Source organism: Trachymyrmex septentrionalis, unplaced genomic scaffold (assembly GCF_001594115.1).
Source record: "Trachymyrmex septentrionalis isolate Tsep2-gDNA-1 unplaced genomic scaffold, Tsep1.0 scaffold194, whole genome shotgun sequence".
In the NCBI taxonomy this organism is placed as follows: Eukaryota; Metazoa; Arthropoda; class Insecta; order Hymenoptera; family Formicidae; genus Trachymyrmex; species Trachymyrmex septentrionalis.
In genome coordinates, this window is record NW_017305114.1 from 248,101 (window position 1) to 263,077 (window position 14,977).

Sequence of the window (14,977 nt, forward strand, 5' to 3'; positions counted from 1 at the left end):
CATTTTTTTGGTAACGAATTTTACAATTACTTTTATCGTTAATTTGGCTACGGTCCACTTGATGCTACAAATGCTTTGAAATCTTTTTTGATTAGTCAATTAGTAACATTCTTTTTTCCGATTGGTCAGTCAAAAGCTTCGAAGTATTTGTAGCGCGTAAATGGACCGCACCCTTTGCACACGATTGGATGGTTCGTTGGACACTAGCCACTCATAGCGCTTGACACTAGAAAGTCTCTAGGCACCCGTTCGTTGTAATTGATGGTCATCGATTTTAAAGAAGTTACTTTCTTAAGTAACGATAACTGGAACGAGTTACTTTTAAAAAGTAACTTTCCATTCTCTGCAAATATCTTATAAACTATTAATTTTTTGATAACCGTACCTTAATATTTTTATGAATAGAATAATGAGACGATTGAGTTGGGGCAAAAAAAGTACATAGTTGCTTATTTTAAAAATTATCCATTTTGATCACATTTTTTTAAAACACTGCCTACTTTTTTTTAACAACTATGTATTTTCTTTACGTTAATTGATTTATCCCATTTTGTTTATAAAGTTATTAAGGAACAATTACATAGAACAATTACACAAAACCACAAAAAAAATTTTTTTTTAAACAATTCAAACCAGAGTAGGTTTTTCTTATAGATTTTGGGTCGTAAAATTGAATTTGAACTAAATTTGTATTCATAAATAAAGATAAGTCGACTCTCAGATATAGAGCGATATAAATTAAGTGTAATTTTTTAAACTTACCTTCCAAAAATTGCAAATCACAGCTTGAAATTTTAGATCTTTTTGAAATTCATACTAATAAACTTCCTGCTCAACTCTGTATCTAACTTACCTAATTTTTATCTTCCTAAAGTAATAATTAAAATATTTATTTTTGGAGTTATAAAAAATGATTCCTTTCATAATTCACATAGATCGCCTGACTGTTTGATGCACAATGCTATTTTACCGATTTGTTTTATAGTATGTTAGGCTATAATAACATTAATAAAGTAAAATTTTTTATTTCTTACACGTTAACTTATCAGTTCTGTGACCGCATTTTAATGTCATATTTATGTGTACTTTTCCCCCGATATTTTAATTTTCACAGATTTTTCATCATTTTTTTCGATTGACTAAAAAATTAGACGTGATGCAGTAAAATGACTTACGAATTTGAATTTAGCTATCCAAAATCTATAAGAAACATCTATTCTAATTTAAATTCTTCAAATAAGGTTTTTGTTCTGTATTATAAAAAAATTAATAGTTTACGAGATACGAGGGTGAATCAAATATTAACCGGAATTCTTTTTTAATATTTATTTATTTATAAAACAATACAAAAATACTGTTGATTATTTTTCTACATAGTCTCCTTCACGCTCTACACATTTTTCCCAGCGGTTTGGAAGCTTGTTAATTCCTTGCTCGTAGAAACTTTGAAGTTGAGTCACCAACCAATTGCGCACGAATTCCTCAACATCTTGATCGTTGTCAAATCGTTGGACGTCGATTATGACTCACATTTTCCACACTTTCTCGTCCACTCTTAAACTTTTTGGCCCAATCAAACACTTGAGTTTTAGACAGAGTATCATCCCCATACTGAACCTTCAATCGAGTCAAAATTTCGCACGGTTTAACGCCTTCCTTAGTTAAAAATTTTATTATAACCCGTTGTGCAACGGACGCTGGAACCTGTTGCTCACTCATAGCTGTACTGGCGAATTGACTGAGTCAAACAGCTCACCAAGCGTTTTCCCCACTCCTGATACACTACACTACAAGAACCTACACTGTGAGAGCGCTCGTGGTTGGCTAAGAAAAGTATTTGTAAAATTCCGATTTATATTTGATCCACCCTCGTATTTATTATTTCAGTCCATAAGTTGATGCCTTTTGAAGCCAATCACATGATGTCGATGTGTAATAAGATTTATTTGTTCCAATGTCTTATACAAACGTTTCGATCCAGCTTCAGATCCTTTTCAATGCAACTTGAACGAACTCATTAAGTTTCCTGACGCACTGTACAATGATAAGCGATATCTCATTGGTAACATAATTATAAAATAATGTTTGACAAGAATAATAATATAATACATTAAAGTCGTGAATAATTATTAATTTGAAAAACTTACATGATATTCGTTGAGCTTATAAAAATATACGTGTCATTTGTACGGACGTTACAATACATCTAAACAATGTTAAGCTAAAGTACAAATCACGAATCAAACCACAAATAACAGAGATATTGAAGAGAGGAAAACTCAGTTATTTTCAAATAAAAAGTCATATGCTTCGTTTAATGAATCCGTATCTGATTGTATATTTAAACTATTTTTCTGTTTGCGGATAAAAATCATTTCTGATATGAGTCTTTTGTTTAATATTTTTTTCTAATATCTTATCATTGTCCCAGTCAAATTCGTGTGATTGTTCTAGGCGATGTTCTATGATAACTGATTTTTGGTCTATATTTTGATTGATATGGTTTCAATGCTCATTAATTCTAGTTTTGAGAATGCTTCCCATTTGACCCACGTATGATGCGTCACAGTCCTTACATTCAATTTTATAAACTACATCATATGCATATGTGGAAGTTTATCTTTCTATACTTTAATGTAGTTATTTAATTTGTTGATTTAAATTTATTATCATGTCAATATGTGCCAGAATAAAGTATGAAATACTTCGTAAATTATTGGTTTCCTTGTATCTCCATTTTATAACACTTTCATATATAGAATAATTAGAGAAACCATATTGCAGATAAAGAAAATATAGTTTCATTTAAAAAAATTGTAAATAATATTAACATGATTTTAAGGACATTCTTAAAGTCAATCACTGTTATCATTTCCTTTGCTCTTTGAGAAACTTTTGTCTGAAATATTTTTGTCTTAAACTTAAAGATTTTAAGATATTCTACTGGATGGATTAAAATGGATCACCCTGTATATAGGTCATTTCGATATTAACTCATTCATCCCTCTGTCCAAAATTATATTTAACTATAAATGTAACTTGTAGGGCCAAAATTTGTCCAAATAATCAAACTCCTTATTGTAAGAAAGAAAATAGTTGCTTAGCACAAGTTTCCCTTCAGTTGCCATAAAAATTGCCATAATCTATTTATAAGAGGAAACTATTGTCTGAGTATTGCCATCAAATTGCTCGTAATCATTGGTGGCAATAAAAATCGGCAATGCAATAGACAAAATTGGAGGTCGTTTCGGATAGACTTCTGAAAAGGTGAACTCCCCGATTTTCTTGTCGATTGACATACTACTGTATTTTGATTACGGATATGAAAATTGCTGACAAGGTTATTTTCAAGGTCAAATATTTAAAAAACGATTTTTTTCACATTTTTTCGCGCGTTTTATGTAAAAAGTCGTGCGTTCCTAAGCAGGGAGAGAGGTGAGGTGAAAGTCATTTCCCGTTGAAATTCGAACGCATGTAATAAATATGGAAACTATATTGGAAATAAATAATTTAAAAAATAGGTGAATTACATGTTTTTCGACTTCCCTCGATTTATTATCACAATCTAAGTCATAACAAAGATTATCAACATTGCATCCAAAAAAATGTCGAAATTTAGAAAACTCTATTCTGTATAATTATCACATATACGTATATGTATATATACAGGGTGTTTGTTAAGTAAGATCGGAACCGCATTGGAGGTATAGAGTGGGTCAAGGAGAACAAAAAATCTTATATCGTTTTGTAATTTTCGCAATAGTTAACAAGTTATTAATTACTAAAAATGGCTGAATATTGATCTTTTATACTTTTTTTCTCAAATATTATTAATTTTACAAAAAAACTATAAGAGATAAAAACTGTTTATTTTCTTCTCATAGAATTCTAAGAATTTTTTCAGAATTTTTTATCAACTTTTTAGCATTGCATTTTCTTATTTTTATTATCATGAAAAAATACGATATTAAAAATTCTGAAAAAATTTTCAGAACTTTATGAGAAGTATTGAGAGGCTAGGATTGTGAATGCAGGCAATAATGAAGACACTTCTTGAACGGATCGCTTTTATTAAAAGAATGCACGTGGTTGCTACGCTTGCTTAATAGCGAGTCACGCGCCGAGATCAATGAGAAGAAATCGCAGCACGCCCTCGTACGAATCGGTATACATGTGGATCGCAAAGGGGCGAGATATGAATATTACTGAGTTTTTATTTATTATTATTTTTTTATTTTTTATTTTTTATTTTTATTATATATTTTCTTCGATTTTATTTTTCGTTATTTGTAATTTATTCTTTTAATTAGATGACTTTTTTTAAAAAACGAAATGTGTTGACTCTTACCTTGCCCTTTATTTATTTTGTATAAGATTCAATTTATTAAATGAATAATGCGATTTGAATGTAGATGAAAAAGAAAAACACAAAACAAAAGAATAACATATAAGAAACAAACTAAAATATGTGAAGCTATAATTAATTCTAACGATTAATTCCAACAAGAAGAAAATAAACAATTTTTGTCTCTTACAGTTTTTCTATAAAATTGATATTATTTGAGAAAAAAATTATTAAAGACCAATATTCGGCCATTTTTAGTAATTAATATCTTGTTAACTATTATGAAAATTGCAAAATAATATAAAACTTTTTTGTTCCGCTAGACCTACTCTTATGCCCCCAATGCAGCTCCGACCTTACTTAAGAGTCATCCTGTATATATATAATAAAATAATAACATCAAGAAAATTAAAAGTTAATTCAAATATATAACTAAATGAACAAATTTTTTAGGTGTATATTGATGCTTCGATACGCTTGGATGTTAGGTGATTCTATCATGATAAATGTTAATATATTTGGTTTATTGACAAATATGATTTATATGATAATTTACTATTATTATGCACCAAATACGGTACTTTATCTAACACTATTGAAATATATTTGATTTGTAATTGATCGACACTTTTTATTATATAATGTTTTTTTCTTTTTAGAAGGAGGTGCTTAAATTAATATATAAAGTAACAATCTTTGTTGTAATTTTTCTTGTCTATGCACAAATGGAACATCCAGCAAATATTGAATTTAGATTTGGTATTGTGGTTACAGTACTTCTCCTTCTGTTAATTGCAGCTCCTCTTGCGCATCTTGTAAGCAGATCTTGTTTTCTATAATGTATACATATATATCTTAAATATTTTAAAATATGTGTGTGTATTTTAATCATAGTTATAATATGATAATATAATTAAAATATTGTTTATTCTTTCTTTTAGAAAAATGTTATAAAAACGAAAAACACAGAAATTCTTCCATTCCCACTTATATTTATGGGTACATTAGTTTCATTTCAGTGGTTATTATACGGCCTTATCATCGACAATGTTTTTATTATTGTAAGTATTTACAATGTAATTATAAAAGATAATTTTTAAAATATATATTACATATTGTGATAAAATATTATGTATAATATAATATAATATATTAATAGTTTCAGAATGCAATTGGTTTCATTCTTAGTATAGCTCAGCTATCTTTGTTTGTGATATTTCCATCCAAAAAATCAGAGGTTGAATTATCGAATGACCACAGAAAGGAAAATTAATGTTTTTAATTTTTTAAAGAAAAAAATATTTTTTATATTTGAAATTATTCTCTATATATTCACAAATCAAAAGTATTATAGTGAATATATTTAAAGCTTATAAGAATATTCCAATGTCGTAGGAAAGATTATGTTAAGTTTTATGTACAGAGTGTACAAAAAATCCCGGACTCCTTAAATATCTTGAAAAGTAAGCATTTCTGAGAAAAATGTTTCACGCTAAAGTTGTAGGGTTCAAAATGATCTATTTATTGACCTTATCAATTTGAGGTGGCACTACTAAGGCCAAGTCAAGATTAAATCGATTCGTTTAAATGAAATATCCTATTTTTGATTTTAGAATCTAATAGCTGATGTCAGAAGCTTTTCAAAACATTATAATAAAGCCTCTTTTTAATCAGTACTTTTTAAGTTATAAAATTTAAAAGTTACAGAAGCATTAGCATGATATTCGTATTTCTTTTAATGATACGTATGATGCCGGCGGTTCTATAACTTTCAAATCTCAGTGTTTTGTTTAAAAAAATCAATTTGACCTTGACTTGACCTTGGCGCCTTACAAGGTCAAATTGATAAGTCAGTAAATAGATTTTCAACTTTTGATAAAACATTTTTCTCAGAAATGTTTACTTTTCACAATATTCAGGACTTTTTGTATACCTTGTGTGTTTTATTATATAATATATCTATATTTAATTCATTATTATGTGACACATCTTCCAATCAATTTAGACATGCGTATAGAATGAAATATTTACATCGAAATTATATACATAATATATTAGAATATAATTAGATTATAGAATAGATAATAAAATAGTGTATTTATATTGCATTTATATATATAAATAGTCCAAATTTATACAATACAACAATAAAATAAAGACAAACATCAAGATGAGCAATAATACCTACATAATTGGATTGCATTGGAAAGTAAATAAGAATAAAAACAAATAAGAAACTTATAAATGTATTTTTTTAAATAATAATTTCTATTACGAATAAAAACATTTGAAATTTTGAAAAATAATATTATTATTTGTTTAAAGAAAATGTATTGAGTCAAATAAAATGTTACAGACTAGTATCTCAGAGCCCTTTATTCTGTAATTCTTAACGACAATGTCGATGTCGTTATGTAGCTTTTTTATCTTCTATATTTATGTATATTGCTTTTAACAAAAAAGTCTGACATTATTTTAAGATATTCGTTATAAGTTTCGAATTAAAAAAGGAAACGTATAAGCCAATGTGCGGTGAAGCGCGCCGCGCGAATTCGTAGCACGGCCCATTGCGCCTCACTCTCGGCGGCGCGTCGTCGCCGCCGCCGTCGAGGGCACATTGGCTGATACGTTTCCTTTTTTAATTCGAAAATTACAGCGAATATCTCAAAATGATGAAACTTTTTTGTTCCCCTTGACCCATTCTACGCTCCCAATGCGACTACCCTATTTCTGAGACACCTTGTATACACAATATTAATTAGGAAATAATATTGATTGTCAATACACAAAATAACTATTATATAATAATATTATACACTGAAAATGTTATAATAAACTAAATATCACTCATAAAATTATGTGCGTGTACATATAATTTTGTGATACTTTAATAACATCTTAATACTTCTTTAACATTATAAAACATCACAAAAGCGTTATTAATTCCCATATATCATGTAATATCATAATAATATCGCAATATTGCAATATATCAGAAATATTACATAATACAGTATAATATCACAGAAATATTACTGATATATTACATATTGATAAATAACATTGAAATATCACGATATTTTTTGTGATGTCACAAGATATTGCTATTGTAAAATAAATAACAACAAATGAAGGGCGAAGTAAGAGTCAGCGCATTCCTTAAAAAGACATGTAATTAAAGACGTAAATTAAAAGTACAGAAAAGGTAAAAAATGAAGAAAAGATATATACTAAGAAATAATAACGGTGAAAGAGGTAAACATTACAAGGCTACCGGATTGAGCCCTCTTCAGATGTTAACATAATGGAAACAGAATTAAAAAATAATTGTCGCAAAAGTTCGCAGATTAAGAATACACACAGTTCGGTTGAGTCTCGTCGTAGAACTCGACATTATTCGTATGATTGAACAGTCAAAAAAAAGTGTCCTGTCTCATAGCCAAGTTCTAGTTGATAAAAAAAGAAAAAAGAAAAAGATCTCTTGTGAAAAAAGTAAACTTAAATAAATTGACAACCGTAATGAAACCGTAAGTAACATCTGAAGAGGGCTCAATCCGGTAGCCGAAACTTGTAATGTTTACCTTTCACCGTTATTATTTCTTAGTATACATCTTTTCTTCATTTTTTACCTTTTCTGTACTTTTAATTTATGTCTTTAAGTACATGTCTTTTTAAGGAATGCGCTGATTCTTACTTCGCCCTTTTATTGTTATTTATTTTATATACGAAGACTCCTTATATTTTTGTTATTTATATTGCTGTAATTTATCACAGTAATATTATGACAATATAACGTATTAAGGAATAGAGTGACATATTACGAGTATATATTATAATAATTAATAACGATATCTATTTAAGACGTCATTATTAAGATATTATTAAGATAACTTAAGACATTAATTAAGATATCACAAAATTATACACACACATATGGCTATAAAATGTTAAAACTAACTAAATGTTAACATTACTCCAATATAAAATATTAGGTTGTTCGGAAAGTAATTTCGTTTTTTCTTATGAAAATGAAAGACGATTTTCAATCAGATGCGTTTCAAATGATCATGAACGGTCGAATTCGATAAATTTAATCTCTCAGCGATCTCACGAGTTTTTATTCGCCGGTTTGCATCAATTAATGCCTTTATTGTGTCTTCATCAGCTTCAACTAGCTTTCCAGAACGTGGTGCATCTTCAACATCAAAATTGCCAGATCGAAATTTTGCAAACCAGTTTTGGCGTTCTGTCAATACATCTTCTTCATACACATCGGATAATTTTTTCTTGCTTGAACAGCATTTTTACCTTTTCGATAGTAAAAAAGTAAAATATGCCGAAAATGCTGCTTTTCACTTTCATATTTGATAGGGCACCAACCAAAACCTACTGTGTAGAATCAATCGAACTTTTTTCACAAGCAAGCCTTGCTGTATCAGCTGTCAAAATATATAATGATTATGCGGCTTAAGTGTGAAGTTGGCTGTGAAAAAATACAATAAGTCCTCTGTTGGGAAAAAACGAAATTACTTTCCGAACAACCCAATACATATTAAGTCTTTTAATTGATACATATACATTTATCATATTCATGTAAATTATATATTACTATCAGTTGACTATCATTGACATGAAGTACTGAAAATTTATAGTTCCTGTTACGTACACTACAGATTTTCAGTACTTGTAGTCAATTGGCAGTAATATACGAACATGACCTGAATGGTTCATTATTTTATCATATAAATATCATTTTATATAATATATATTCTAACATTATTAGTTTTATAAATAAAATGATATAAAATGTGCTTACTGCTTCATGTTTAATGATTATTACAGGTGACTAAGTTATATTATCGAGGAGGAAAAAATGTTGATGAAGTTGTGAACAAAATAACGAGTTTAATTTTTTCTAATTCTTTAGCATATAGTTATCTTGGAAAGCAGAAAAAGAAACCATTTTATAATTTAGTTTTATGTAAATGTATTTTAGATAAATTTATAGTGAAATTATAATAAATGTTATACTGTTCCAATTGAAGATAATTAAAAGTAATTAAAATTTAATAGTCGTAATAATAGTTACAAAAATTAAATATATTGTAGTAAATAAAATAAATAGTATTATAGATCATTATTATTTTTTAATTAAGGGGCTGGAGTGATGGCCGAATTTAATCGATGTCGATAGTACAGATTTTTTAAATTCCAAATAAGAAGAAGTCAATAACAGTGACACCTTTATTCATTTCTTACATTAATGTTCTTACATTAATGTTCTGTCTCAGTCACATAAGCGCCGACTACGGGTCGGGTAAAATAATTTTATTAGGCGAGGAGGAGGCAATGCTCCCTCAATAATTTTACCTTTTTGATTTTTTAATAAAAAATTTTTTAACAATTGCAAATAATTTCTGCGATTAAAACTATGAGAAAGCATCGGCCATGTAATACGCTGTGACATACTCTATACATAACGTTGACATGGCAAATTAAAAGTGGCGACGTTGTTTGCTAGTTTTGCTTGTTTCTAGAATACAGAGTCTGGCGTTCTCTTTTTATTGAATCAGAAATCAGACTTCTCCAAAATGACGGAACCAATCACCACACAAGTCTTTCACAGTTTTTGAGAAGATAATGCATTGTATTACCTGTCTTCCATGAATTGGAACATTTTATTACGCAACAGTATGGCATTGTGTATATATACTTTTATACTCATAAATATTATTCATACTACTATTCTCTACTTTCTATATTTATAACACATTAATTTTTTGTTAGAACGTGAATTTTATGTGCATTTTTCTCACTGTATAATTTCGGTATTTTGTATTTATTATAATATTATTTTACTTACTTATGCTCTTTATAACCTCTGTGCCGGACTTATTCTCTTTTTGTTGACAGAAATACGCAGATGTGTCCACCATTTTTAGGGGTCGATTCCCGGATTCTGTATTCTAAGGACACTAGTCTGCTGTCCTTCTAACAAGAGACTATGCATTCGTTTATGCAGTGGATAGCACATCCTCTGCTTTCTTATCTGCTGGTCACATGACCTAAATTTACCGAATGGATGAATCTCTGCATGAATAGTTGCTCGTATACCGTACTGGATCATATCTTCCAATAGAAAATCTGGAAAGGGTGAACTGATTGAAAATTAAGGCCCAAGGGTCCTATTCTTGAACAAATATCGCATATAAAAATAGCAATTCTGTATATAATCGACACTGATTGAATAACGACACTGACTGACTCGTTGGTACGCAGTAAGGATGAGTTTTTCTGGTGTGATTTTTGATTACTTTCCAACTTTCATTTTTATGGAATTGATTAACGTTCCAATGCAAAATTTTTCATTTATAAGCTTCAATAATACTAGCTAAAACTGAAAGTGGCTCACTGTGCCTGATACTGACTGGCTAAAATATCGAGAACCGGTTTTTGAATGATTTATAGTAATGTTCGCGATACAGTGATTTGTGATTTGTGAACAGGGCGTTCTTATTTTCAAGATGATTAATTATAATCTTAAGGTTTTGATAAATTAGTTTTTCATATTCTCTATTTCGATATTTCCACTATTTCCTTTGTTTCGTTCATTTTTCTTTTGTTTTTTTTCCACTCTTTTTGGCGTTTAAATTCTCGAGGTAGGGGAGCTCACCATGATAAGATAATTTTTATTCACAGTTTATTTATGTTAATTTGTGTTGTCTCTGAGGAGGGCTCAAAAGTGAGCCGAAACACGTAAGCGCGTTTTAGTGAATAAAGAAATTTCATAGATATATTATTTGCCTTCTGCGTTTGACTCCTACTGTCCGTATCCTTTCCAGTTCTTTATATGTATTTTTAATAAATATGTAGCTTTATACGAACCTATTTTTGTGTTTATCTCATAGTCAGGTATGTACACATTTGGATGGTTTAAAATGCGTTTTGTTTTAACTACAGCCTGACAAAAATGTCAATTAATAATTTTTATTATTAATGGTTTTTGAAATGCTGTCACATCATTCAACAAGAATATCGCAAACGAAGAAAAGCTGAGTTATTTGCATATCTCTCTATAATAATGGTAAATGCAAAAAAATTAAGGACTAAGAAAAGGAGAAAGAGGTTTTGAATAGCTGAAATATTTAAAAAAAGAAAGGAATATGGTTTTACCATGTAATACTTTCTACTGTAAGGTTGGAAGATTACTGATTTAAAAATTATACACGACTAACTACAATACAATTTGAAGAATTGCTATCAATAGGAAACGATTTAAAAAAGCAATATGTTGTACGTGAACTAAGAAATAAAGAGCAACGTTTGATATTGACTTTAAGGTATACATACATTCAAGAATAAGGATATTTGATTGCAAATATAGAAGATTTGTTCATGTCAAATGCTCCTACCATAGCTCCTACTTACTCTAGTGAGCGCATTGAAGTAAGTAGGAGCTATGGTAGAAGCATGTTAGGGCATGCGACGCGAACAAACTATAATGATTCGTATTAAACTCTATTGTTGCTTATGGCAGCAAGCAATTGTTTAAATTGCGCAACAAAAACGGTGGTACGTTTTCGGTTTTGACTGTTAATTATGAATTCAGTATGCAGTCTTTAGACTCTGTTATAAGGACTTTACAAATGTACACATTAATAAATTAAATTTTATTTTATTAAATTGTATAGGTATCTTGCTTCAGGAGATAGTATGACATCTCTATCATATCAATATCTAATATCTTTGAGTAGTATTTCGAACATTATACGTGAAACATATATAGCTATACGGAAACGTTTATTTTCTCTCGTACTTCCAAAATGTGATGAAGAAGACTGGAAAGAAATTTCAAACGATTTTGCAGAAAAGTGGAACTTTTCTCACTGCGTTGATGCGATTGATGGCAAATATGTTGTCATTCAAGTAATTACTAAATATATATATACACACAATATAATAACTCCCAAACTATTTTAACATAACCTGATTTTTTTTTCAGTGTCCTAACAATGCTGGATCAGAATATTATAATTATGAAGGGAGTCACAGCATTATTTTACTTGCAGTGTGTGATGCTAACTACGCTATGTTAATATTGATACTCCTGGAAGGCAAGGTGATGTAAATATTTTGAAAAATAGTATCATAGGACAATTATTAGAGAGAAAAAAATTTAATCTCCCACCACCTGAACCATTATATGAAGATGGTTTAATTCTGCCCTATATATTGATAGAAGACGAGGCATCCCCGTTAACTGAGTATATGATGCGATCATATCCAGGCAAAAATGTATAATGACATTAGAGAAACACATTTATAATTATCATTTATCTCGAGCTCGAAGAATAGTAGAAAATTTGTTCAGCATTTTAGCTAGCCAATGGCGACTTCAAAGAACAATTTTAGCAAACATTTCAAATATTATCAAAATGATTCAAGCAATCTGTCTTCATAATTAATTAAGAAAACACGACGTTGCACGAGAATCTTACGTTACACAAGAACTTATAGATCGGCCTACAGCAAAAGGAGACATTGAAGAAGGTTCTTGGAGAAAAACTGTTAAAGAATGTTCATTTATGAACGTTAAGTCTATTCCAGCAAAAGCGTATTCCTTGCGTGCAGCTAATATTCGAGATAAATTTTGTAGATATTTTAATGAAGAAGGAGAAATCAGCTGGCAAAATATTCAAATTTACAAGTAAATATGTTATGTGTGATATATATTTTTTGTGCCTTAAAAATGAAAGAAATTTGGAAAACATTTTTCAAGATTTTTACTTGATAAATATACAAGATAGAGTCTTGTATATTCATCTTCAAAATGTTCTTAGTTAACATAATATAATCCAATTAAATATGCTAATAAAGAAATTTATTGGGAGTATAAATAAGTTTCCGCCGTTTGACAAACAATGGCGCTACTAGTATTTTATAGTTAAAATTGTCAGCTGTAAAACGTCATATTGTAAGGTTGGACATCTGGCAAGAACATAACCTTGAAATATTAGCGATTTTGCATCAGCATCTTATATCTTTTTTCGTGCGAAAATATCGAGTTTTGAGCCAAATAAGCATCATTTGCGGGAGCTTTTGATTTACTTCTTTAATTTGAAGAAATCTGCAGCTGAGGCGCATCGATTGCTTGTAGAAGCATATGTGAGGCTGCCTTAAGTGAGAGAAGTTGCCGTGAGTGGTTTCAAAAGTTTAAGAACGGTGAATTTGACGTCGAAGACAAAGAACGTAGCGGAAGGCCGAAAGTGTACGAAGACGTGGAATTGGAAGCATTATTGGATGGAGATTCGTGTCAAACGCAAGAAGCACTTGCACTTACATTAGGAGTGACTCAACCAGCAATTTCACATCGCTTAAAATCGTTGGGAATGATTCAAAAGCAAGGAAATTGGGTTCCATATGAACTGAAGCCGAGAAACGTTGAACGCCGATTTTTCACATGTGAAATGCTGCTTGCCAGGCATAAACGAAAGGGTTTTTTGCACCGTGTAGTCACTGGTGATGAAAAATGGATCCACTACGATAACCCAAAGAAGAAGAAATCATGGGGACCACCTGGCCATGCTTCAACATCGACAGCCAAGCCGAACATTCATGGGAAAAAGCTCATGTTGTGTATTTGGTGGGATCAGCTAGGTGTCGTTTATTATGAGTTGCTCAAACCGAACGAAACCATTACTGGGGCTCTCTACCGAACACAATTGATGAGATTGAGCCGAGCACTCAAGGAAAAACGCGCCCACTACTACTCCAGACACGACAAAGTTATTCTTCTGCATGATAATGCTCGTCCACATGTTGCGGCGCCGGTCAAAACCTACTTGGAAACACTCAATTGGGAAGTTTTACCCCACCCGCCGTATTCACCAGACATTGCTCCTTCTGATTACTACCTGTTTCGATCGATGGCGCATGGCCTGTCTGAGCAACACTTCACATCATATGAAGATACCAAAAATTGGGTCGATTCGTGGATAGCTTCAAAAGATGAAGCGTTTTTCTGACGCGGTATCCGTATGCTGCCAGAAAGATGGAAAAAAGTAGTGGCTAGCGATGGACAATACTTCGAATAAAACATTAGGTACCGTTCTTTCACAATAAATGCCCAATTTTTAATAAAAAACGGCGGAAACTTATTTATACTCCTAATAAGAAAATGCAAATTTAATAAAAAAATATAATTATTATGGAAATCTTCTGTTTCATGTATCATCGGTTTATTTTTTTATTAGTACCGTTGAAACTTTGCAGTTTGTGAAATATTTTTAAATCGTCAACAAACTATTTAATTTGTTGAAAGTATTTGCAAACACTGCGATAATATAAGTGTAAAATATGATAATTTTAATAATCGCATTATATTGAATGTTAATAAACATCTACAAATTTTTGAGTTTATGTACTGCATTATATTTTCAATTATATTTTCGTTTATATAAGAAGCTATATAGTTGTCGATATTTAGATCACGTTTCAGAGACACAGAGAGAGGGGGGGGGGGAGAGAGAGAGAGAGAGAAAAAGAAAAAAAATGGAAATGCTTTGCATTTTTTATTACACTCGAAAAATTCGAAATTTCTGCTTTCTAACATATAATTTTTATAAAACTCGT

At 30.2% G+C, this 14,977-nt stretch overlaps 2 protein-coding genes across 3 annotated transcripts in view; both read left to right on the forward strand.

Moving 5' to 3' along the window:
• The window catches only part of LOC108747131 (sugar transporter SWEET1), a 37,954-nt gene extending 31,600 nt beyond the window's left edge, over nt 1-6,354 (forward strand). The window contains exons 3-6 of one of the 2 annotated variants that reach the window (XM_018484404.1): nt 4,799-4,853; nt 5,005-5,160; nt 5,287-5,406; nt 5,505-6,352. In XM_018484404.1, the coding sequence (XP_018339906.1) occupies nt 4,799-4,853; nt 5,005-5,160; nt 5,287-5,406; nt 5,505-5,618 (445 nt within the window). In that variant the 3' untranslated portion in view covers nt 5,619-6,352. Of the gene's footprint in view, nt 1-4,798; nt 4,923-5,004; nt 5,161-5,286; nt 5,407-5,504 lie in introns of both variants that reach the window. The other variant, XM_018484403.1, reaches the window with a different exon arrangement.
• Nucleotides 6,355-12,058: 5,704 nt separating this feature from the next.
• LOC108747123 lies at nt 12,059-13,028 on the forward strand. The gene is made up of 2 exons (XM_018484392.1): nt 12,059-12,271; nt 12,348-13,028. Exons 1-2 carry the CDS (start codon nt 12,059-12,061, stop codon nt 12,471-12,473), a joined length of 339 nt encoding a protein of 112 aa, XP_018339894.1. The 3' UTR covers nt 12,474-13,028.
• Nucleotides 13,029-14,977: the final 1,949 nt, after the last annotated feature.

Bases quoted from the DNA above. Each gene is read 5' to 3' on its own strand.
- LOC108747123 (XM_018484392.1), top strand. From the start codon at position 12,059: ATGACATCTCTATCATATCAATATCTAATATCTTTGAGTAGTATTTCG. The intron at 12,272-12,347 runs GTAATTACTAAA...TTTTTTTTTCAG, and splicing joins GCAAATATGTTGTCATTCAA to TGTCCTAACAATGCTGGATC.